We start from the raw sequence: 26,194 nt of genomic DNA, 5'->3' as shown, positions 1-26,194 counted from the left end.
TCTACTAACCCTGGGGTTCTTCATTTCTTCCTTTTCTAGTTGCTTTAGGTGTAGATTTAAGTTATTTATTTGATTTCTCTCCTGTTTCTTGAGGCAGGCTTGTATTGCTATGAACCTTCCCCTTAGCACTGCTTTTACTGAATCCCATAGGTTTTGGGTTGTTGTGTTTTCATTTTCATTCGTTTCTATGCATATTTTTATTTCTTTTTTTATTTCTTCTGTGATTTGTTGGTTATTCAGAAGTGTGTTGTTTAGCCTCCATATGTTTGTATTTTTAACAGTTTTTTCCTGTAGTTGACATGTAATCATACAGCATTGTGATCAGAAAAGATGCTTGAGATATTTTCAATTTTTTGAATTTACCAAAGCTAGATTTATGGCCCAGGATGTGATCTGTCCTGGAGAAGGTTTCATGTGCACTTGACAAAAAGGTGAAATTCATTGTTTTAGGGTGAAATGTCCTGTAGATATCAATTAGGTCTAACTGGTCCATTGTATCATTTAAAGTTTGTGTTTTCTTGCTAATTTTCTGTTTAGTTGATCTATCCATAGCACACTCCAGTATTCTTGCTTGGAGAACCCCCATGGATGGGGGAGTCTGGCGTGCTACAGTCCACGGGGTTGCAAATAGTCAGACACGACTGAGTGACTGAGCACACAAACACAGGGAAAACCACTAGACCATTCAAGTATGACCTAAATCAAATCCTTTATGATTATCTAGTGGAGGAGATGAATAAATTCAAAGGAGATTAGGTCTGGGAGAGAGAACGCCTGAAGAACTATGGATAGAGGTTCGTAATATTGTATATGAGGTAGTGACCAATACCATCATCAAGAGAATAAATGCAAGAAGGCAAAGTGGTTGTCTGAGGAGGCCTTACAAATAGCTGAGAAAAGGACAAAAGCAAAAGGCAAATGATAAAGGGAAAGATATTCCCAACTGAATGCAGAGTTCTAGAGAATAGGAAGGAGACATACTTCCTAAGTGAGCAATGCAAAGAAATAGAGGAAAACAATAGAATGGAAAAGACTAGAGATCTCTTCAGGAAAATTAGAAATACCAAGGGGACACTTCATGCAAAGATGGGCACAATAAAATTCAGAAATGGCAAGGACCTAACAGAAGCAGGAGATATTAAGAAGAGGTGGCAAGAATACAATGTACTAAAAAGGTCTTAATGACCCAGATAACCATGATGGTGTGCTCACTCTCCCAGAAGCAGACATCCTAGAGTGTGAAGTCAAGTGGGCCTTAGGAAGCATTACTATGAACAAAGCTAGTGGAGGTGATGGAATTCCAGCTGAGCTATTTAAAATCCTAAATGATAATGCTGTTAAAGTGCTTCATGCAACATGCCAGTCAATTTGGAAAACTCAGCAGTGAACCACAGGACTGGAAAAGGTCAATTTTCATTCCAGTACTAAAGAATGCATGCATGCTCAATTGCTCAGTGATGTCTAACTCTTTGTGACCCCATAGACTAGTCTGCCAGACTCTCCTGTCCATGGAATTTTCAAGGCAAGAATACTGCAGTGGATTGCCACTTCCTACTTCAGGGGATCTTCCCTACCCAGGGATCAAACCTGCTTCTCTGTGTTTCCTGTGTTGCCAGGCAGATTATTTTACCACTGATCCATGTTGGGAGCCCTAATCCCAAAGAAGGCCAATGCCAAAAAATGTTCAAATTGCCATACAATTGCATTCATTTCACATGTTAGCAAGATTATGCTCAAAATCCTTCAAACTAGGCTTCAGGAGTATGTGAGTTAAGAATTTCCAGTTGTACCAGCTGCATTTAGAAAAGGCAGAGGAACCAGAGATCAAATTGCCTACATCTGCTGGATCATAGGAAAAGGAAGGGAATTCCAGAAAAACATCTACTTCTGCTTCACTGACTATGCTAAAGCCTTTAACTGTGTAGATCACAACAAATTGTGGAAAATTCTCAAAGAGATGAGAACACTGGACCAACTTACCTGTCTCCTGAGAAACCTGTATGCAGGACAAGAAGCAACACTTAGAACTACACATGGAAAAACAGACTGGTTCAAAACTGGGAAAGGAGTTAATCAGGGCTATATGTTGTCACCCTGCTTATTTAACTTCTATGCAGAGTACATCATGCAAAGTGCCAGGATGGATGAACCACAAGCTGGAATCAAGATTGCAGGGAGAAATATCAACAACCTATCATATGCAGATGACACCACTTTGATGGCAGAAAGTGAAGAGGAACTAAAGACCCTCTTGATAAGGGTAAAAGAGGAGAGTGAAAAAGCTACCTTAAAACTCAGCATTCAAGAAACAAAGATCATGGCATCTGGTCCCATCACTTCATGGCAAATAGATAGGGAAAAAATGGAAACAGTGACAAACTTTATTTTCTTGGGCTGCAAAATCACTGTGGACAGTGACTTCAGCCATGATGCTCGCTCCTTGGAAGAAAAGCTGGGAAAAACCTAGACAAACCGTATTAAAAGCAAAGACATTACTTTTTCTGACAAAACCTCAAAGCTGTGGTTTTCCAGTATTCATGTATGAATGTGAGAGTTGGACCATAAAGAAGGCTAGCCACTGAAGAATTGATGCTTTCAAACTGTGATGCTGGTGAAGACTCTTGAGAGTCCCTTGGACAGCAAGATCAAACCAGTCAATCCTAAAGGAAATCAATCCTGAATATTAATTGGAAGGACTGATGCTGAAGCTGATGCTCCAATACGTTGGCCACCTATGTGAAAAGCCAGCTCATTAGAAAAGACCCTGATGCTGGGAAAGATTGAGGGCAGGAGGAGAAGGAGGCAACAGAGGATGACATGGTTGGATGGTATCACTGACTCAATGGACATGAGTTTTAGTAAACTCAGGGAGATACTGGAGGACAGGGAATTCTGGCGTGCTGCAGTCCATGGGGTCACAGAGAGTTGGACATGACTTAGCAACTGAATAACAACAACATATATATACACACACAATGGAATATTACTCAACTATAATAAAGAATGAAATTTTGCTCTTTATAACCACATGGATGGACCTGAAGGGTATTATGCTAAGTGAAATAAGTCTAACAGAGAAAGACAGAAACTATGTTTTCACTTATATGTAGAGTCTTAAAAAATAAGCATGTGAATATAAAAAGACAGAAAGAGACTCATAGCTATAGAGAACAAGCTAGTGATTACCAGAGGGGAAAGAGACAGGGAAAGAGACAAGATCAAGGAAGGGAAGGAAGAAGTGCAAACTACTAGGTATAAAATAAATAAGGTACAAGGATACAATATATAGCACAGGGAATATAACATATTTTTAATAACTTTAGAGTATAATTTATAAAAGTATCAAACCACTATATTTACACCTGATGCTAATGTAATACTATAAGTCAACTATTTCTCTGTCTCTTTAGTCACTAAGTCGTGTCCTACTCTTGCAACCCCATGGACTGTAGCCTGCCAGGCTCCTCTGTCCATGGGATTCTCCAGGCAAGAATACTGGAGTGGGTTGCCATTTCTTTCTCCAGGGGATCTTTTCGACCCAGGGATTGAACCCACGTCTCTTCTACTGCAGGCAGATTCTTTACCAACTGAGCTACGAGCGAAGTCCAACTATACAAGGGAAGTCAACTATCATCCTCTTATATAGAGAGAAACATATCATCCTCATATATCATCCTCTTATACAGAGAGACAACATTGTAAATATATTGGTTCTCTACATGTTGATTTTATAATTCAGTGCAATTTCAATTAAAATACAAACAAGATTCTTTTAGAACATAAAGAGAGAAGTAAATTCTATGTAGAAAAATAAACATGAGAATAGCCAAGAAAATTCAAATGAGAAGGGGGTCAGTTGAAAGAAAGAGTACCAAATGTTAGAATTATTACAAAGCCATTGTAATGAAACATGTTGGAGACTAGAGAGGGAAAGGACAAGAAAAGCAATGGGTTAGAGCCACAACTCAGCAAATAGGCCAAATGCACATTAGTTTTGCTTTACTATTTAGGATTTCAAATTTGTCCAGAAAAGAAAGTTTGCTTGGTAATAGGACAAACATAACATATTACTTCCTCACTTCCACACCAAAATCAGTGTCAGATGAATCAAATATTTAAACATAGAAATGAATACCACTAAAAGTCTAGGAAAATGATAATATAATTTGGAAGTGAGGAGGGACTTTTTCCTAAGCATGGTACAGAACCCAGATACCATAAAGGAGAACATTAATAAAAATAATTACCTAACAATTAGAACTATTCTGCAGAAATAGAAGTGACAACCCACAAACAGGTCAAAACTGTTTTCAACATATACTGCAAAGAGCACTGGTAAATCAGTGATAGAAAGAATAGCCCAATTTCAAATGAACCAAAGAAGAGATTTAGAGAGTTTATTAATTCATTGAAAAAGATAGAAATGATGGATCAATGTGAAAATATATTGAATGTCATTCATATGAGAAGAAATTGAAACCAAAACCAATTTTGAGATATGTTATTTTGCTTTGCAGATTGTAAACAATCAGGAATTTTGATATCATTTAAGACAGCAAAGATATGTTTTGCTCTGTTTTTCATATTTTATTTTAAACTAATATTGGGTTGATAAGTAAGGACATAATTGATGCAACTTTTGGAAAAGCAAATTGGTAATCTTTTTAAAAATCAAGGCCTACTATATCCTCTGTTTCTTCTACTGCTAGGAATTTAACTTGGGGAGACAGTTCAGGTTATGTGTGAGAAATGCACACATAAGGATATTCAGTGCAGCAGTGGAAGGGGTTACACAAAACTAGACCTGCCCTAAATATCCAGCAATGAAGACAAAGGGCTGCCATGACAACAGCTGTGCTGGGTCTCTGAGTGCCGACCCAGAACTTCCAAGTGAGAGAAGCAAGTTGTAGAACATAATCGTAGTATAATTCATTCATTAAACAGGGAGAAGAGGAGAAATGAATATTTATGTGAGATCCAGGGAAATCACTCATGGCCTCTATATTCCAAGGAAACTCCAGCCTGGAATCTTAAAATCATAAAGCATCTTAGATCTTAAGTTTTTTGAAAGGACATCCACAAGAAATTCCATTTAAAGCACACGGCCAAACCTCTAAACTCCTTTGCCCAGATCTTTCCCAGAAGTTCACAAAATGCAGCCTCTGTCCTCAGTCTCTAATCTTGTTCTCTCAAGAGACCTCCCAGGCATTTCCCCCAGAGTCAGCTTGTCTTGTCTTGGTGAGAGTCTGTTTCCGTCTGCCTACCCTGCTTCTGCCCTTTCCAGTGCAGACACCGCAGCACCCTGCCCTGCACCAGTAAGGCCATCCAGATGCTACCTAGGAGGGTGAGGAGATGGAGGCAAGACATCTGCTTGCAGCTTCCCTCCCCACCATCAGTACTTCTGGACGCTGAGACCACAGATGGGCATGAGGAGGGTCCTTGGCAGTAACCCTAGGCGGGCACAGGGGCTGGGATGAAGGGAGGGGCCTCTCCTTCTTCTGGGAACCAGTATCGCTTTCTGGTCAGACTCAAGCCAAGCACAAGTGCTATACTTCCTTCTGCTTCACTGTGCCGAGCTCCCTCTTGGGGGCGCAATTCAGATTTCTCACTTGCCCTCTGCTGAGCTAGTCTGCCTTCCCAGCTCTAGGATGGGGTGAGCAAACCCAGCACACAGAGTCACTGGAGGCTGGCATGTCCTGTGCCCTACCCCAGGGAGGGATAATGGGAGCTGCCCTGAGAATCACAGAGCAATAGGAGATGACCCCCCAGTATAGAGAACTCTTTCTCTTTCCTTGTTCCTGGTTCGTAGGACTCTGTTGTGTGGATGTTCCATAGTTTCTGTAGCTAGTTCTCTATAGATGGACATCTAGATTTTTTCCCCTGTAATAACAATACAATACTAGACATGATTTTGTATTTTTGTCTCATGCTGCTGCTGCTAAGTTGCTTCAGTCGTGTCCGACTCTGTGCGACCCCATAGACGGCAGCCCACCAGGCTCCCCTGTCCCTGGGATTCTCCAGGCAAGAACACTGGAGTGGGCTGCCATTTCCTTCTCCAATGCATGAAAGTGAAAAGTGAAAGTGAAGTCGCTCAGTCACGTCCGACCCTTAGCGACCCCATGGACTGCAGCCCACCAGGCTCCTCCGTCCATGGGATTTTCCAGGCAAGAGTACTAGAGTGGGTTGCCATGCCCTCCTCCAGAGGATCGTCCCAACCCACTGATCAAACCCAGGTCTCCTACATCGCAGGTGGATTCTTTACTGTCTGAGCCACCAGGGAAACCCAAATCAACCATACTTCAATTTTTTTTTAAAAAAAGTAAAATCTGGAAAGAATACAGCTCCACACTCTAGCTTTTCCAACATGTCTCATCAATGTGTGTCCCCAGGCTCTAGCTCAGCACATTGTAGGTATTAAATATTTATAAAATGAGTGAGCAATAAATTAATTTTCAGAAGAGGACCTCAATGTTGGAAAAAATTCATCTTTGTAGCTCTGTATTTCTGTGTCTCTTTTCAACTGCTGCTGAATTCGTGGATGAATTGGTTTCCATTTCCTCTCTGGTTTTTCATCTAATAAGACAGAATCACAATAAAGGACAGAAATGGTAAGGATCTAACAGAAAAAAAAGAAGAGATTAAGAAGAGGTGGCAAGAATATACAGAAGAACTATACAAAAAAAGATTGTAATGACCCAAATTGCCAAATTCAGACTTAAATGGAAGAAAGTAGGGAAAACCACTAGGCCATTCAGGTATGATCTAAAACAAATCCCTTACGATTATACAGTGGAAGTGACAAATAGATTCAAGGGATTAGATCTGATAGATGGAGGTGTGTAACGTTGTACAGGAGGCAGTGATCAAAGCCATCTCCAAGAAAAAGACATACAAAAAGGCAAAGTGGTTGTTTGAAGAAGAATTACAAATAGCTGAGGAAAGAAGAAAAGCAAAAGGCAAAGGAGAAAATGAAAGATATACCCATCTGAATACAGAGTTCCAAAGACTAGCAAGGAGAGATAAGAAAGCCTGACTGGATGAAGCACAAACTGGAATCAAGATTGTTGGGAGAAATATCAATAACCTCAGATATGCAGATGACACCACCCTTATGGCAGAAGGTGAAGAGGAACTAAAGATCCTCTTGATAGAAGTGAAAGAGGAGAGTGAAAAAGCTGGCTTAAAATTCAACATTCAAAAACTAAGATCATGGCATCCGATTCCACCACTTCATGGGAAATAGATGAGGAAACAATGGAAACAGTGAGACTTTATTTTGTTTGGCTCCAAAATCACTGCAGATGGTGATTGCAGCCATGAAATTAAAAGACCCTTGCTCCTTGGATGAAAAGTTATGACCCCCTAGACAGCATATTAAAAAGTAGAGACATTACTTTTCTGACAAAGGTCCATATAGTCAGACCTACGGTTTTTCCAGTAGTCGTGTATGGATATGAGAGTTGGATCACAAAAGGCTGAGCACCAAAAAATTGATGCTTTCAAACTGTGGTGTTGGAGAAGACTCTTGAGAGCCCCTTGGACAGCAAGGAGATCAAACCAGTCAATCCTAAAGGAAATCAATCCTGAACATTCATTGGAAGGACTAAAGCTGAAGTTCTAATACCTGGCCACCTGATATGAAGAGCTGAGTCATTAGAAAGGACCCTGATGCTGGGAAAGATTGAAGGAAGAAGAGGAAGGGGAGGACAGAGGATGAGATGGTTGGATGGCATCACTGACTCGATGGACGTGAGAGTGAGCAAGATTTGGGAGATGGTGAAGGACAGGGAAGCCTGGCATGCTTCAGTTAATGGGGTCAAAAAGAGTCAGACACGACTGAGTGACTGAACAACAACAATCCAGGATGGTGTGGTCACTCACATGGAGCCAGACATCCTGGAGTGTAAAGTCAGGTGGGCCTTAGGAGGCATTACTACAAACAAAGCTAATGGAGGTGATGGAATTCTAGCTCCACTATTTAAAATCTTAAAAGATGATGTTGTTAAAGTCCTGTGCTCACAGCAAATTTGGAAAATTCAGCAGTGGCCATGGGACTGGAAAATGTGTTTTCATTCTAATCCTAAAGAAGGGCAATGCCAAAGAATGTTCAAACTACCTTACAATTGAGCTCATTTAACATGCTAGCAAGGTAATGCTCAAAATTCTTCAAGCTAGGCTTCAGCTGTACATGAGCAGAGAACTCTCAGATGTAGAAGCTGAGCTTAGAAAAGGCAGAGGAACCAGAGATCAAATTGCCAGCATTCGTTGGCTCATGAAAAAAACAAGGGAATTCCAGAATAAATCTACTTCTGCTTCACTGACTATACCAAAGCCATTGACTGTGTGGATCATGACCAACTGGAAAATTCTTAAAGAGATGGGAATGCCAGACAACCTTACCTGTCTCCTGAGAAACCTGTATCAAGCCAAGAAACAACACTTAGAACTGGACATGGGACAATGGACTGGTTCAAAATTGAAAAAGGAGCTCATCAAAGCTATATGTTGTCACCATGTTTATTTAACTTCTGTGTGGAGTGTATCATGCAAAATACCAGGATGGATGAATCACAAGCTGGAATCAAGATAGTCAGGGAAAATATCAACAACCTCGGATATGCAGATGATACCATCCTAATGACAGAAAGCAAAGAGGATCTAAAGAGCTTCTTGATGAAGGTGAAAGAGAATGAAAAAACTGGATTAAATATCAACATTCAAGGAACGAAGATCATGGCATCCGGTCCTATCACTTCATGGCAATTAGATGGGGAAAAAATGAAAACAGTGGTAGATTTTATTTTCTTTGGCTCCAAAATCGCTGTGGCTGGTGACTGCAGCCATGAAATTAAAAGATGCTTATTCCTTGGAAGGAAAGTTATGAGACGCCTAGACAGTGTATTAAAAAGCAGAGACATCACTTTGTCAACAGTGGTCCATTTAGTCAAAGCTATGGCTTTTCCAGTGGTCATGTATGGACGTGAGAGTTGGACTGTGAAGAAGGCTGAGTGCCAAAAAACTGATGCTTTCGAATTGCGTTGCTGGAGAAGACTCTTGAAAGTCCCTTGAACAACAAAGAGATCAAACCAATCCTTAAGGAAATCAACCCTGAATATTCATTGGAAGGACTGATGCTGAAGCTGAAGCGCCAACACTTTGGCCACCTAATATGAAGAGCTGACTCATTGGAAAAGACCCTGATGCTGGGAAAGATTGAGGGCAGGAGAAGGGGGCAACAGAGGATGACATGGTTGGATGGTATCACTGACTCTGTGGACATGAGTTTCAGCAAACTCCGGGAGATACTGGAGGACAGAGAACCCTGGTGTGCTGCAGTCCATGAAGTCACAGAGAGTCTGACACAACTGAGTGACTCAAGAATAACAACATGACAATCATCTTACCTTTTATTTCCCACATGTTTCCCTGGCACATTATGTTCTGAACAATGGCCCCATGTTTGGTTGGGTGCACTCAGCCTGTGAAGTGAGGAGTCGGACTTTGATGACAGGGCCAAGGGTTCAAGTCCCTATCTGCTCTTAGAAGCGGGGTGGAGACACTTTATCTAATCACTCAGAGCACTGGTCACCTGGTGAAAAGTGGTGGTAAGAACCCCTGTCTTGCGTGGGTGTTAGGAGGAAGGCGGATGTACGTAGAGTATTTCTCATAGCATCTGGCAGTTCTTATTAATCAGTATCAATTAATGATCTACTAAATGTTATCGCAGATCATTTTATTTTCTCTTTTAAAGTCCATGACACCTTTGCCAATTACTGTCCCAGAAAATGTTCTTATTCTCTTTATTTCCAGGGCAACTGTGTCAGGACGTGCTGTACCCAAGAGCTGCTTTAGTTAAATAATCCCATCAAAGAACTACTTCATTAAATCTGAAAGGAGTTAATTTTGTGTTGGATCCATTTATCTTTGTTATCATTTTCCTTTTCTTAATTTCAAAATCAGTACAAACTTGATGAGAAAGAGGAAAAGATTTTGGAAAACACAGACTAAATTTTTATAAACAAAAATAATAGCCTGTGCTCATTAGAAATCTCCCTTTTTCCCCCAAGCATTTTAATAAGACATCATCTACAAGCCTGGAATAAACTCTTTCACTTTCACTGTGTATTTTCAAATGATTCCAACCTATTTTCTGTGTTATGTATTTTCCCATTTTTTTCCTGTCTGCTCCATATTCTACTCTTTTAGCTTAATATCATATAGGTAATGTTTTTTTTACTTAGTTTTCCATGTAATCAGTATTAATGGTTGCATTAATTTTGAAGTATCCTCATTTTGAAGTATCCTGAGGTCCTACTGGGCCAGCTGGCTCAGATGATAAAGAATCTACCTGCAATGCAGGAGACCTGGGTTTGATACCTGGGTCCAGAAGATCCCCTAGAAAAGGTAATGGCAACCCACTCCAGTATTCTTGCCTGGAGAATTCCATGGACAGAGGAGCTTGGCAGGCTACAGTCCGTGGGGCCGCAAAGAGTTGAACACTGCTGAGTGGCTAACGCTACTACTACTTTAGGTGGCTCAGGCTGCTATCAAGTTGCCAAAGGCTGGGTGCCTTAAACAGCACACATTTCTTTCTCACTCCACGGGCCAGGAAGTCCAGGATGAGGTGCTGGCAGGTTCTGTTCTCGGCAAGGACCCACCTCCTGGTTGTAGACGCCACCTTGTCACCGCGTCCTCATGTGGGAGAAAGGAGTGAGCTCTCTGTCTCTTCTGGGAGGGCACTGATCCATAACACTAGCTCATAACGCCCATAACACCAAGTGATGAGCCTTGGAGTCATTTCCCAGAGACCCACCTCCTTAGACTGGGCATCAGGATCAAAGCATGAACTTTAGAGGGACAAAGCATGCAGCCTGTCTCAAGTATGAAAGTGGAAAGGAAAGTCGTGGGGTTCTGTGGGCCCCAGGGCCACAGAGCCCTGCTCCATCACTCTCGGCCCTGCCGCTTGCTGGCCTGTCACCATGGAGTGTCTTCATCCTGGCTTCCCTCATCTGTTTCCCTTGCTTGCTCTGCTCCCTGGGGTTAGAGGGGGAAGGGGTGAGGAGGGAGCTGGTTCTTATCATGGGGTGAAGGTGGGGGTGTGTCCAGGGGTCAGACTGGAGGGGTGGCTTACTTTATTTTGCCCACTGCTTCCCCGGTGGTGTGTGCAAGGGGTGTGCACAGTACACTGCTTTTACTCCCTGCTCTTCAGATGTGGCTGTTGTTTTTCGGTCTTTTTGTATCTTCCTAAGTGTGGCATGCATACAGTGACTTTTAGCCTCTTTATTTTCTTTGTATTTTGTAGCTCCGAGAGACATTGGTCTAGGTGTAAGCATTGCAGAACTACAGTAAAGGGTCCCAGGTCCCAGCCTGTCTCAGTAAGGCTTCCCATGACAAATGTACCAGTTCCACCACACTCTGGCCAGCAGTAAATGTTAGAGCTTGTTAAATTTTTCACTGTATCGGGTAGACATAACATGATGTCTTATGAATAGTTGCATCTTTTATTACTAAAGATAATCACACTGTTATACGTGTGATTTCCCTCTGTCCAGCTTGCTCATAGGTATAACCACCCATGCCCCTTTTATTAGCAAAAATTCATTTCAAGTATCTGGTGAAAATATTCACAGAGAAGTTCCTATCAGTGCTGGGAGGCTTTGCTGGTGTAAGAAATGTGCAGCCTGCACTGCTGGAGATCTGCTCCGTGTGAGCCGTGAGCCAGGGCTCTGGCCAAGGCCACCTCTGTCTTTGCTTTCATTTCTGATGCTGGTCTGATGGCCCAGCTTGATGGAGCTGAGCCCCAGCCATCTGGAGTCGGTGAGGAATTACTGCTGAGGGTCACCCCGGGGGTCATGTCGCCCTCTACACCCCCAACCTCTGCTTCTTCCCTGAAGAAGTAAAGGGTTGGATTTCACTGTAATACGACCCAGAGATGAAAAGTGCTGCTGCGGCTAAAACCCTAGAGGGACAGCTGACAAAGAAAGAAGCATCCTTCTCACTGAAGGCTGGTGAGCCCAGGACTGCTGTGGATGGGCCCCTGCAGTGCCAGGAGGGTGTTCGCTCCAGGGAGGGACAGCCCCTGACCCCAGGATTTGACCACATAGGGATTCTGTGGACAGTGGCACAGGAAAGCCATTGAACAATTATGACCAGGTCAGTCGCAGTCTAGAATTTACTCTTTATTCTGCAGTGAACTCTGAGTTGTTAGATATATTTTTACTTTTTGCTACTCCATTGATGCAGGTGAATGTAATTTTTTTTAAAGCATGTATTCATGTAAATGGTAGTGTCTTTTTTTTCTAGGATACACAGGGGATGCCAGAGATTTTTGAATCAAGAAAGAACATTTGTCTTCTGTCATGCATGCTTTCCTTGATGGGGATGAATTAAACAGTAGTATAATAAATATATATATGTAAGAGACAAACTGATTTAGAACTGATAGAATTAAAGTCACTTTCATACTACCTCTCGCTTGGCCTAGATTCACAGAAAAATAAAACAGCAGTAGAGAGAGAATTTTAGTCTGACTGTGGGTCAGGAGGAATGATTTAACAAATACTGTTCTAGAAGAAAAGGTAAGAATACCTCGTTAGGATATAAAGACAGAACAGATTCAGAATCAGCAGACAAAGGAGGACTAGGATGGGGAAGGCCACGATGAACTGTTAGTGTAAGTAGCTTGGCTTGTATCACCAGATATCATTCTGTAACATTTGTGAAATTCCGTTTCTTTACTTTCCCAAAATAAAAGAGAAGAATAATTCCTGCTCATTTTCCTATAGTCAAAATAATTTATTTTTCTAAGTCCTGAATTACAGAAATAACAGTTAGAGGTTGAGTTATTGGCAACTAAAAACATTTATCCTGTAAATGTCAGAATATGTAAAACATACAGTGTTACTGAAAGTTTTTTTTTTTTTTTGTAAATAGATTATTAACTTGAAAGTGACTACCAAAGCCTAAATGATGTTCTGGTTTCATATGTTTTAGACTATTTTTAACAAATACTTTTTCACATAATGAACTTTCATTTACTGCCCATGTCCAGCGTATTTAAATACCAGACCTTATAAATATTAACATGTATCACCCACCAGAAGTATGTTCACTTGTCATCGTCACAGCTTATTGGAAATATTTCTTGCGTTCTCGAGTAAGTCTGTGTGCTAAATCCGTAATGCTAGTCATCCACTGCATTTATAGCTTTCCCTCACTACTTCCTACTTCTACTTAATGCCGGTTGTCTCTTTCCCAAAAACAAACAAGCAACACTAATCAAACCTTAAAAATAAAAAGCTATGCTAATGGTTTGCCCTTCTCCTTGTTTTTTTTTAAGTTATCTTCTTTGTTAAGCATATTAACTTTATCTTAAAAGCAAATAGGATGCCTGTTGATATATATATGGAATTTTCATTGTTATCTAGGAAAATAACTACACCCATTGTAATAGAGAACAAAAAGGATTTAAAAAAATTTTGACACTGAATCATTGTAATGTTCTACTATTAATTCCCTACTAGTTTTAGTTCTCTGCTACATTAATATTGTATTGAAATAGAATATGTTTGGGGATTGTATTTTGAGTATGAATTTTAAATGTGTATGAATAAAATATTTAGAACTGTGATGATTTACTGTATTAAAGAATATAATTATGGAAATGTTTGATTAATAGGCAAAAATAATCGAATAATCTCAAATAGTATAAATAAATTATCTTGCTCTAAGTTTAAATCAAAGGTCACCAATTCTCAATATAAAACTCTAGTAGTATTTTTGTAAAAATAAAATTACTATTAAAGTACATATATTTACCTTTAACAAAAGACGTTTCATGGTGGGGAAGAGGGTTTCTGCCTTACATGATGTATCTCTCTACTATTTAATTTTTTTTCAGTGAGAATGTGTTCTTTTATTACTTATTTGATTTCTTTAAAATTTTAAGTTAAGTCATATAATTCCATTGCAGAGACTTTAGGGAATAAAGAAAAATCTTTTCTAATCCTATCTAATTCCCCTCAGCCCATCAGTAATACTTATCATTAGCATTTTGGTCTTTTTCAATTTAAATAAATGTTAACCCTTCTCTTTACAACTTCGGGAAATTAAATGAAATTGGCAGATTAAATTAAATGCATATGCATTAACTGGTATTTTCCCATAAGGTCCTTCTAACAGTTTGTTTGGACCAGAAGCCCCAGCTCTTGTGTCAGTGACAGTGGACATGTGTTGTCCGTGTAACTTAAGAAAATCAGATTCAAAGTGAAAAAACCACAGCATTAAAACAAATATATATGTAAATAGAACTGAGCAGAGTGTTTCTAATTATGTCATTTATTCCACGTACTTTGCATTATTTAAAAATCAAGTTAAAGTAAAACCACCCTTGTAATTTCATGCGCATCCCATGTCCTAGGCTCCACCTTCGCAGTGTTGCTTAACCTGGGTGTAAAGGTGAAGTTTCTATTTATGTTCCTAAGGTGAACAGAAGAGGTTACTTTATTCCTAATCTGAAGAGAAGAAGTTACTTTATGCCTTTGCACACATCTGTCTTTTATGGAGCTAAGGGGGATATTTGCTTAATTCTGAAAGATGAGCAGTGACGTGACTAAGTGCCCCTTCTGAGGGATAACGCTGCCGTGTATTCTGCCTTCTGCCCCGACAAAGCCTTCTCCCTCCAGTGGCTTCCCTCCTCCCTGCCCGTGGCGCTCAAATGTCTCAGGATCTCTGACTGTTAATAATTAATGAGGACTCTATTTTACATGGTAGTAAATTGTACATGTCTTTTACATGGTAGTATTTTACATGATACTGTATATATCAGTGCCACTTTCTCAAATAGATGGCTAGTGGGAAGATGCTATATAACACAGAGAGCCAAGCCTGGCACTCTGTGATGACCTAGAGAGGTGGGTGGGAGGGAGAAATAAGAGGGAGGGATATATATATGTGTGTGTGTATATATATATTTTTAGTTATTACCGATTCACATTGTTATATGGCAGAAAACAACACGATATTGTAAAGCAATTATCTTCCAATTAAAAATAAATAAAAAGAAATGACATAAGATGGTAATTCTAGTTAAAAGAGATAAATGAGAGGAATAAAAATGTTAAATAAAAGGTAACTACAAATATAAAAAAATAAAGGTTAATGAGGATTGTTAGTGTGCGTTGAGATGTGAAGCTGCCTTGAAGTGTGTGTGTTCAGCCATGTCTGACTCTTTGTGGTCCCATGGACAGTAGCCCACCAGGCTCCTCTGTCCATGGGATTTTCCAAGCAAGAATACTGGAGTGGGGTGCCATTTCCTTTTCCAGGAAATCTTCCCAATATCCTGCATCTCTTGTGTCTCCTGCTCTGGCAGGCAGATTCCATACCACTAGCGCCACCTGGGAAGCTGCCTAATGTATAACCCTTTTCTGATTCCTCTTGCTGAAAATACAGAGCCCAAACCCCAGTAAACTCCATTTAAACATAACAGTCTTGCATTCATGTTTCAGGAAGGGTGCAGATTGTGAGTGATGCTCCTGAAATCCACTTAATGTGGTTTTCAGAATGGTTGTCTTGGAAGTAGTCATGGCTTAGAGTGAGCTACAAAGACTCTGAATGGTATCAAGGACCTTCACTGTAAGCAGTTTGTCTTTCCCTGTCTCCCCAAGCAGGACTTTTCTGCACTGGTGGTGGAACTCGTTCAGTATGCCACATGGCAGGCCTTGCATTTAGGGTACGTTATTCTGATTTACTTCTCCCAAGATTGTGTTGTGAAAAGTTGAACATACAGTAAAACTGAAAGAATCGAACTATGTATGTCCATATACCCACCACCTAAATTCTACCATTAACGCTTTCTGAAATTACTCTCATTTCTATCCATCTATCTGTTCTTCTGTCCATCTATCAATCTGTTATTATTAATGCATCTCAAATTAAGTTGGAAATATCTGTACTTTTCACCCTCAAATACTTTAGTATTCATTTTATTCACTATAGTTTAATATTGTTTATAATTTTTAGATAAAGTTTATATAAAGAAAATGTACATATCTTCATTGGACTATTTGATAAGTTTTGACAAAAGCCACCACCTGTATACTGAAAACGTCATCAAGATATAGAACCATGCCTAAACAATTTCCTCGTGCCCCTTTTCTGGTGAACTTCATGCGCACCCTCAGGAACCACTGTTCTGATTTTTTTCCCACCATAGATCAGAACAGCATATAAATGGGATCATTTTATAAAGTCATTCTTTCATTCAGCAGTGTGTTTTTAGATTACCATCAATCATTTCGTGGATCAGCAGTTTATTCCTTTTGATTGCTAAGTAGTCACTATACTATGGGAGTTATTTATTCAACTCCTTTTGATGGACACCTTTACAGTTTGAAAATACTATGAATGGCATTTAATATAAACATTATTGGATATATTTTAGACATATTTTCTTGGGTAAATACCTAAGAATAGAACAAGGAAGTCATAGGATAGGTGTGTACTTAGTTTCGTAAGAAACCAATAGACTTGTTTCCAAAGTGGTTGTACAATTTTAGATGCAACCAATAAGGTATGAGTGTTCTGGTTTCTCCATATCCTCACCAAGTATTATCAGTCTTTTTAAATTTCACTGACTTTTGTGGGATTGTAGTGGTGTTTAATTTTCATTTCCCTGATGACTAATGATATTGAGCTTTTTGAATCTCTTCTGCCATTCAAATCTTTGCTTGTTTTTAACTGGATTGTTTGTCCTTTATTACCAAGTTATAGGAGTTCTTCCTGTTTTCTGAATACCATCCGTTTTTTGGGTGTATGTTTTGCAAATATTTTCTTCCAGTATGTAACTTGCCTACTCATTGTCAAATGGTAAATAGTTTTTAAATGGTAGATCAACCTTCTGATGAGCGTAAGTTTTAAATTTTGTTGAAGTCTAATTAGTGATTTTTTCCTTTCATGTTTATTACTTTCTGTGTCCCATCTAAGAAAGCTTTGCCTACTCTCAAGTCATAAAAATGTCTTCCTGTGATATTTTTTTCCTAGAAACACTACAGTTTTAACCTTTATGTTTAAATCCATGATCCATTTCAAAGTAATTTTTGTATGTGGTGAGAAGTAGGAGTCAGAGTCCCTTTTTATTCAATGATGTCCAGTTGTCCCAGCACGATTTATTGAAATAATTTTTGCTTTTCTCATTGTGTTGGCACCCTTATCAAAAATTAATTGGATGTACAAGTATGAGTCTATTTCCCAACAGAAAGTTGAGAAGCTATTCTGTTCTACAGATATATTTGTATATACTAGTAGCACACTGCTTTGATTATTATTATAGTTTTATGTAAGACTTGAAATCAAGTAGTGTAGATCCTCCAACTCTTGTTTTTCAAGATTGTTTGGGGTAAATGCTTTGAATTTTTGAACAAATTTGAGGATCAGGTTGTCAATTTTATCCCCCTCAAGTCCTATTGGGATTATGGTTGGGATTACATTGAATCTACAGATAAAATTGGAGAGAATCGAGACTTAATAATATTGATTGTTTTAATCCACGAACATGAGATGTCTTTCCATTTGTATAGATCTTATTTAACTTCTTTCAGCAATGTTTATAGTTTTTTATATATATATATAGTTTATATATATATATATTTTATATTTTATATCTATACCCTATAGTTTATAGGATACAGATCTTATCCATCATTTTAAAGATTTATTTCTAAACATGTAAATTTTATCCTATTGTAAATAAATTTTGAAAAAAACTTTTTTCCAAATGTTAGCTGCTGTAATGTGATTTGCTTTTGTGATGTGAATGTTTGGAAGGCAACCTTCTTCATCATTTACATTTTAACATGAAAAAAAAGCCGTTTTTTTCCATCTCTTCAAAGAGATGGAGTGGGGTTAGACCCAGCCTAAGAGCTGGTAAACCAAACACCAGTCATGGTTTGCCTCTTACAAGCTGGGTGAACTTGACCAAGAATGATTTTTGAATTCTGTTCCCATTTCTGCTGCCACTTAACACAATCAAATGTAACTACTCATTCATTGCAGTCTTTTCTATGGTAGAGACAGAACTTTAGACTCTGGTTCAGTAATACATTTGCAAATCTAGTAGGAACCTTGAATTTTCTTCCCAGAGAAATGTGCACACACACACATACACACACAATTTTCTGTGCAACTTTAAGATGTGCAGGAAGTCTCTGAAGCCTTCTGGGATCTACAGACTGCTAATTATGAAGCCATTCTAGAGTGGGAGCTCCAAGGGCTGACAGCTTTCACATCGTCTTCAGACCCAGCAAGTATGGAGTGAGGGCTGTCATTCTAAATCCCATGCCTTTGTGGCATTTTCCAGGCAGAGAGGGTCTAGATTTCCACATGCTCAGGTTTTAACTTGCCTTTCTTCCTCCATGGGATACCGTATCCCTCTGAGGGACATAGCAGTGGGGCAGTTTGGTGTTGCTGTTGGTGAGGCCAGCCTGCCAGGCAGCTGCCCTGGGGGACCTGGACCCGCTCTCTGGGCATTGTCTCACTCCAGAATCTTCCAGCCTCCCCACGCCTTCACCTCTGGCTCCATGCAGGAAGTGCCTCCACAGGGGGCAGGTGCTGAAGTTGGCTGTGCTGGGTGACACTGGCAGCATTTCAGAGCAGCCCTCTCTGGCTTAAGCACATCCTGCTCTCCTCTCTGGTGGTTCCCATAAGCAGGACTGGCGGTGGAGGTGATGTGTGTGTGCCTCTGTTCACCCAGGTGCTGGGGACATGGGCAGCAAACTCTCCATGCCAGGCAGTGAGCCCATGGTGCAGAGCCCCAGGACGGAAGGCATTCATGCTGCATACAGGCGAGGAAACATCAGCAGAGCCCAGCATCTGCTCCGAGAAGCTTGTGACGAGAGCACATCCCAGCTGGAAAAGGTAAGGTCTATGCCAGCCCTTCTTGCCAGAACTGGGGACCCAGGTTGAGTGAAAGTTACCACGAAAATTCTTTTCTTGTTATCATTATAATAATGGGGATATTTCCTGGGTTCTGAATACCTTGTTTCTCATGTAAACCTCCTGGTGTCAGTCCTTTCAAGCGGACTTCTCAGCTTGTCAGGTAAGTACACTGGGCCATCATTCCCAGGGGCAGGAAGGGGTCACAGAAAGGAAAAGGACAAAATTGACAGTCGAGGGTTTAACCTAATATAGTCTTTTATACTTTTTTCCACTATAAAATAGCACATGTGCAAACTGAAAAATTTAAAAACATATAAAAGTAAAGGAAAAAAGAACCAAAATTAATCATCCAAACAATCCCACTGGCATTTTTGGTATACTCTTTTCCGAGTTGCTGATTTGAACATTCATTTTTTGTTTTTATTGTTTCTAATATAGATAGAGTCTTATTTATGTATAGTTTTGCATACTGTTTTCTCTTATCTAATATTATATGAACCATTTTCTGTATGACTATAGGTTCCTTATGTGCCTCACCTTCAGTGGATACATGACATTTCATCTGGTAGAGACACTCTCATTTATCTGGCTATTCCATTTGGTTAGATATTTGGATTGTTTCTAATTTTTTATTTCTATAAATAATACTATACTGAATGTTTTTTTGCCTAATTGTTTTCTTATTGTCAGCTATTTTCTTCACTTAGGTAGATTTGCAAAAATTGAGAATGTGGGTAAGAGCCTTTTAAAAATTTTGAAACATATGCCAAACTTTTTCCAAAAGCTTATAGAGATCAACCCTCTTGCTGGCCTACAGCTTGGGAAGATCATTGCTATGTTCTGGTCCTTGTGGGAAATTCTTATTGGCTGTAAACCAGGAGAGCACTTTATTGATGTTTTGTGTGCAATACTTTGATTAGCACAGGTTTAAGGTCTTCATTTAATTAATAGTTGGAAATAGCTCAATTACTAAACCTCCAGCCTCTTCTCAAAGTTGTAAGAGAATTTTGGGGGGAAAATAGTCAAGTTCAATGTGCTTGATAATTATTGAGAAGAGAGCATTTTTGGAAAATTCTCCAAGCGAGGCTTCAGCAGTATGTGAACCAAGAACTTCCAGATGTACAAGCTGGATTTAGACAAGGCAGAGGAACCAGAGATCAAACTGGCAACATACGTTGGATCATAGAAAAAGCAAGATAATTCCAGAAAAACATCTACTTCTGCTTTATTGACTATGCCAAAGCCTTTGACTGTGTGGATCACCACAAACTGGAAAATTCTTAAAAAGATGGGAATACCAGACCACCTGATCTGCCTCCTGAGAAATCAGTATGTAGGTCAAGAAGCAACAGTTAGCACTGGACATGGAACAACAGACTGGTTCAAAATCAGGAAAAGGAGTACATCAAGGCTGTATATTGTCACCCTGCTTATTTAAATTATGCAGAGTACATCATGAGAAACACTGGGCTGGAAGAAGCACGGGCTGGAATCAAGATTGCCAGGAGAAATGTCAATAACCTCAGATAGGCAGATGATACCATGCTTATGGCTGAAAACAAAGAGGAACTGAAGAGCCTCTTGAAGAATGTGAAAGTTGGCTTTAAACTCAACATTCAAAAAACTAAAGTTATGGCATCCAGTCCCATCACTTCATGGCAAATAGATGGGGAAACAATGGAAACAGTGACAGACTATTTTCTTGGGCTCCAAAATCACTGCAGATGGTGACTGTAGCCATGAAATTAAAAGACACTTGCTCCTTAGAAGAAAAGCTATGACCAACCTAGACAGCCTATTAAAAGGTAGAGACATTACTTTGCCAACAAAGGTCGATCTAGTCAAAGCTATGGTTTTTCCAGTAATCATGTATGGATGTGAGAGTTGGACCATAAAAAAAGCTGAGTGCTGAAGAACTGATGCTTTTGAACTGTGTTGTTGGAGAAGACTCTTGAGAATCCCTTGGACTGAAAGGAGATCAAACCATTCAATTCAAAAGGCAGTAAGTCCTGAATCATTCATTGGAAAGACTGATATTGAACCTGAAGCTCCAATACTGTGGCCGCCTGATGTGAAGAATTGACTCATTGGAAAAGACCTGATGCTGGGAAAGATTGAAGGCAGGAGAGGAGAAGGGGAGAACAGAGGATGAGATGGTTGGATGGCATGACCGACTCAATGGACATGAGTTTGAGCAAGCTCCAGGAGTTGGTGATGGACAGGGAAGTCTGACGTGCTGCAGTCCATGAGGTCACAAAGAGTCGGATGTAACTGAGTGACTGAACTGAACTGAGCATTTTTGATTCCTCCCATTATGAATTCACAGTATATGTCGTCAAAACCTCTCTTCTTATGGGAGAACTGGAGCAGGTCAAAGTTGTTGGCCCATCGTTTGTGGCCTGGGGATTGTAAGTGGGGACCGAAGAAGCAACAGTCCAAAGTGTTACCCACAGAGCAGTCGCACTGCCTGGGACCTTTTCCCAAATGGACCTCCAGACTGCCGTCACATAGAACTTCCCATTGAACCTGCACCTCTTGCATCTCCTGCGTTGGCAGGCAGTTTCCTTACCACTAGCACCACCTGGGAAGGCATGTTTAAGTCCAGATGTCAGCAAATTCAGTTTCATGATGTATATACTATTGCTGTCCTCTGCTGTTTCTTTTTTTTCTCTTTTAATGTGTATTGAAAGTAGACTAGATAATTCTCTAATAAATATTTGTATTGTTAATTTGTATACAATGAGGAGATATACGTATAACTATATAATATAATTTGTTAACAAATCTGAACCTGAGATGAAAGTGAAAACTTTTGGCAAAACAATGATGCTGTTCCAAAGAAACAGAATATGAGACACTTAGAAGGTAGAGTTTTCTAGAAGTAGCATTAAAAAACTAAACAAAAACAGGTAAACTTTTCTTAATTCTTAATTTTTTAAAGTATGATAGTATTATAACACATTTACAGAAGACTTTAAAAATGCAGAACAAAGTTACATATAGTTCTACTATGTATTACAATTTTTTTAAGTAGATAAATTAAGGTTTTTAGTTGGAATTTCAAAATAAATCAAACCCTCAAAAGTTAATAGAATAACTGGACATGAAAGTAGAAGGATATAGTAGACCTGAAAAGCACTGTGAATCAATTCAACATTATTAAGATGTATACAATTCTCACACAACGCAGGGTACAAGTTCTGTTCAAGTTGCCGTAGACTATAAACCAGGAGACACTGGAACGTATCCAGGGATGTAAAACAAAGGGCAAAACTTTCATGGTCAAAGGTATTGAAATCATACAGAGTCTGTTCTCTTATCACTGCACAGTTATGTTAGAAATCAATATCAAAAGATATTTGAAAATAACCCACATATTTTCAAGTGTAATGTGACAGTTACCAAGAGACTTAGCCATTGAAAACCTCAAAAAGGTTAAAAGACTGAGAAAACACAGAAGGTGATTACAGAGAAGAAAGAATTTAAATGAGAAGCTAATATCAAAATGAGAAATTAGCATCAAGGATACTTTAAAAACTCCATGTATTTGGAAAATAAACGTCCACTTTTAAATGATGGGTATAACCAAGAAACCATAACAAGGAAAATTAGAAAATATTTGTAACAGATTAAAAATAAAGGAGAATTTATCAGAACCTGTTACATGTAGCTGAAGCTGCTCAATGCAACTAAATACAATGTGGAATCTTGAAAACACATAATGAACAGTGGAGGGTCTCCTGTGGAGGTGTGGGTCAGCAGTGGCTTGCCTCGGGGACAGAGGCATTGGCAGCAGCAGTTCTGGGAGGTGCTCCTTGGCAAGCCAGCCCTCTTGGAAGTGGTTATTAACCCTGCCATAGAGCCTGTAGACTCCAGGGCTGAGTCACCTCAGGCCAAACAGCTAATAGAGAGGGAGCCCCACCCATCAGCAGATTACAGTGTTACTGAGCAAGACCCTGCCCACCAGGACAAGACCCAGTTTTTTCCCATACCAGTCCTTCCCAACAGCCTCATCCACCAGAGGACAGACAGAAGAAGCAAAAAGAACTACAATCCTAGAGGCTCCAAAACATAAACCACAGCCACAGAAATTTAATCAAAATGAAAAGGCAGACGATTATCTCCCAGATGAAAGAACAAGATAAAACCTCAGAAAAACAACTACATGAAGTGGAGATAGGCAACATTCCAGAAAAAGAATTCAAAATAATAATAGCACAGATGATTTTAGTTCAGTCGCTCAGTTGTGTCCAACTCTTTGCGACCCCATGGACTGCAGCACACCAGGCTGTCCATCACCAACTCCCAGAGCTTGCTCAAACTCATGTCCATCAAGTCAGTGATGCCATCCAACCATCTCATCCTCTCTCCTCCTGCCTTCAATCTTTCCCAGCATAAAGATCTTTTCCAATAAGTCAGTTCTTCTCATCAGGTGGCCAAAGTATTGAAGTTTCAGCTTCAGCTTCAGCATCAGTCCTTCCAATGAATATCCAGGACTGATCTCCTTTAGGATGGACTGGTTGGATCTCCTTGCAGTCCAGGGGACTCTCAAGGTCTTCTCCAACACCACAGTTCAAAAGCATCAATTCTTTGGCGCTCAGCTTTCTTTATAGTCCAACTCTCACATCCATACATGACTCCTGGAAAAACCATAGCTTTGACTAGAAGGACCTTTTTTGGCCAAGTACTATGTCTGCTTTTTAATATGCTATCTAGGTTGGTCATAACTTTTCTTCCAAGGAGCAAGCGTCTTTTAATTTCATGGCTGCAGTCACCATCTACAATGATTTTGGAGCCCCCCTAAAATAAAGTCTGTCACTGTTTCCATTGTTCCCCCATCTATTTGCCATGAAGTAAAGGGACCTGATGCCATGATCTTAGTTTTCTGAATGTTGAGTTTTAAGCCAACTTTTTCACTCTCCTCTTTCACTTTCATCAAGAGGCTCTTTAGTTCTCCTTTGCTTTCTGACATAAGGGTGATGTCATCTGTGTATCTGAGTTTATTGATATTTCTCCTGGAAATCTTGATTCCAGCTTGTGCTTCATCCAGCCCAGCATTTCACATGATATACTCTACATATAAGTTAAATAAGCAGAGTGACAATATACAGCCTTGCTTGACGTACTCCTTTTCCTGTTTGGAACCAGTCTGTTGTTCCATGTCCAGTGCTAACTGTTGCTTCTTGACCTGCATACAGATTTCTCAGGAGGGAGGTCAGGTGGTCTGGTATTTCTATCTTTTTAAGAATTTTCCACAGTTTGTTGTGATCTATAAGTCAAAGGCTTTGGGGTAGTCAATAAAGCAGAAGTAGATGTTTTTCTGGAACTCTCTTGCTTTTTCAGTGATCCAACAGATGTTGGCAATTTGATCCAGTTGATTTAGGATCTTAGAAAAAGAATGGAGAAGATGCAAGAAATGTTTAACAAAGACTTAGAAGAACAAAGACCTAAAGGAACAAACAGAGATGAACAATACACTAGAAGGAATCAACAGCAGAATCACAGGTAGAATGGATAAGTGACCTGGAAGAGAGAGTGGTGGAAATTACTGCTGTAAAATAAAATATAGAAAAAAGAATGAAAAAAAAATGAAGACAGGCTAAGAATGTTCTGGGAAAACTAAATGTACCAACATTCGCATGATAGGGGTCCCAGAAGGAGAAGAGAGAGAGAAAGGATCCAAGAAAGTATTTGAAGAGGTAAGAGCTGAAAACTTCCCTAACATGGGAAAAGAAATAGTCAACCAAGTCCAGGAAGCACAGAGTCCCAGGCAGGATAAACCCAAGGAGGAACACACTGAGACATATATTAAATAGTAATCAAACTGACAAAAATTAAAGACAAAGATAAAATATTAAAAGCAACAAGGGAAAAATGACAAATAACATACAAGGGAATTCTCATCTGGTTATCAGCTAATTTCTCAACAGAAACTCTGCAAGCCAGAAATGAATGGCACCATATATTTAAAGTGATGAAAGGGAAGAACCTACAACCAAGAATACTCTACCCAGCAACACTTCATTCAGATTTGATGTCAAAATCAGGTTGTATAGACAAGCAAAAGTTAAGAGAGAGCACCACCAAACCAGCTTTACAATAAATGCTGCAGGAACTTCTCTAGGCAGGAAACACAAAAGAAGGAAAATGCCTACAAAGAATAAACCCAAAGCAATTAAGAAAATGGTAATAGGATCATACATATCAAACTTAACTGAAATGTAAATAGACTAAATGCACCAAAAAGGCATGGACTGGCTGGGTGGATGAAAACATGTGCGTATATGTACTTCCATGTACCACATCACTCTGCTTAATGCCTCAGATTGTAAGTATTTTATACTGTTAGGTTAATCATGTTTCCATTATGGCTTGCAATTATAATTATCTTTTATTTTTTTCTATTAATTGTGAAAACTGATGAACATCTTTTACTATTGTGATTATATAACTATTAATAGTATTCTAATACAATTCTGAAAATATAAAGAAATATCATGTAAGAAAACAGGAAATTAACCTGTATACAATATTACTAACTAAAGCACAGATATTGGTCAAATTTCACAAAACAGTAAACTTTAATACTCTGTTTTATTTAACTAGAATATATTAAAGATTATCATTTCAACATATAATCAATGTAAAAATTATTGACAAGATTGTTTTTGTTTTTCAGTCAGTAAGTCATGTCTGACTCTTTGCAACCCCATGGACTGCAGCACACCAGGCTTCCCTGTCCTTCACTATCTCTCAGAGCTTGCTCAAACTCAAATCTCTTGGGTTGGTGATACTGTCTAGGTTATCTAACCATCTGCTGCCTCCTTCTCCTTTTGCGTTAAATCTTTCCAGCATCAGGGTCTTTTGGAATGAGTTGGCTCTTTGCATCAGGTGCCCAAAGTATTGGAGCTTCAGCTACATCATCAGTCCTTCCAGTGATTATTCAGGACTGATTTCCTTCAGGATTGACTGGTTTGATCTCTTTGCAGTCCAAGGGACTCTCAAGAGTCTTCTCCAGCACCACAATTTGAAAGCATCAATTCTTCAGCGCTCAGCCTTCTTTATGGTCCAACTCTCACATCCATACATGACAACTGGAAAAACCATAGGTTTGACTATATGGACCTTTGTCAGCAAAACATGTCTCTGCTTTTTAATACACTGTCTAGATTTGTCATAGCTTTCCTTCCTAGGGACAAGTGTGTTTTAATTTTCTTTGCTGCAGTCAGTATCCACTGTGATTTTAGAGCCCCAGAAAATA

At 39.4% G+C, this 26,194-nt stretch overlaps 1 protein-coding gene across 1 annotated transcript in view; it reads left to right on the top strand.

The window, feature by feature from the left end:
* Positions 1 to 26,194, top strand: part of LRRK1 (leucine rich repeat kinase 1) — a 135,103-nt gene that overhangs the window by 23,982 nt on the left and 84,927 nt on the right. The window contains 1 exon segment of the mRNA XM_005888961.3: positions 18,749 to 18,912. Coding sequence (XP_005889023.2) covers positions 18,749 to 18,912 — 164 coding nt within the window.

This window comes from Bos mutus, chromosome 21 (assembly GCF_027580195.1).
Source record: "Bos mutus isolate GX-2022 chromosome 21, NWIPB_WYAK_1.1, whole genome shotgun sequence".
NCBI classification, from domain to species: Eukaryota; Metazoa; Chordata; class Mammalia; order Artiodactyla; family Bovidae; genus Bos; species Bos mutus.
This window is presented reverse-complemented; position numbering and strand designations above follow the sequence as displayed.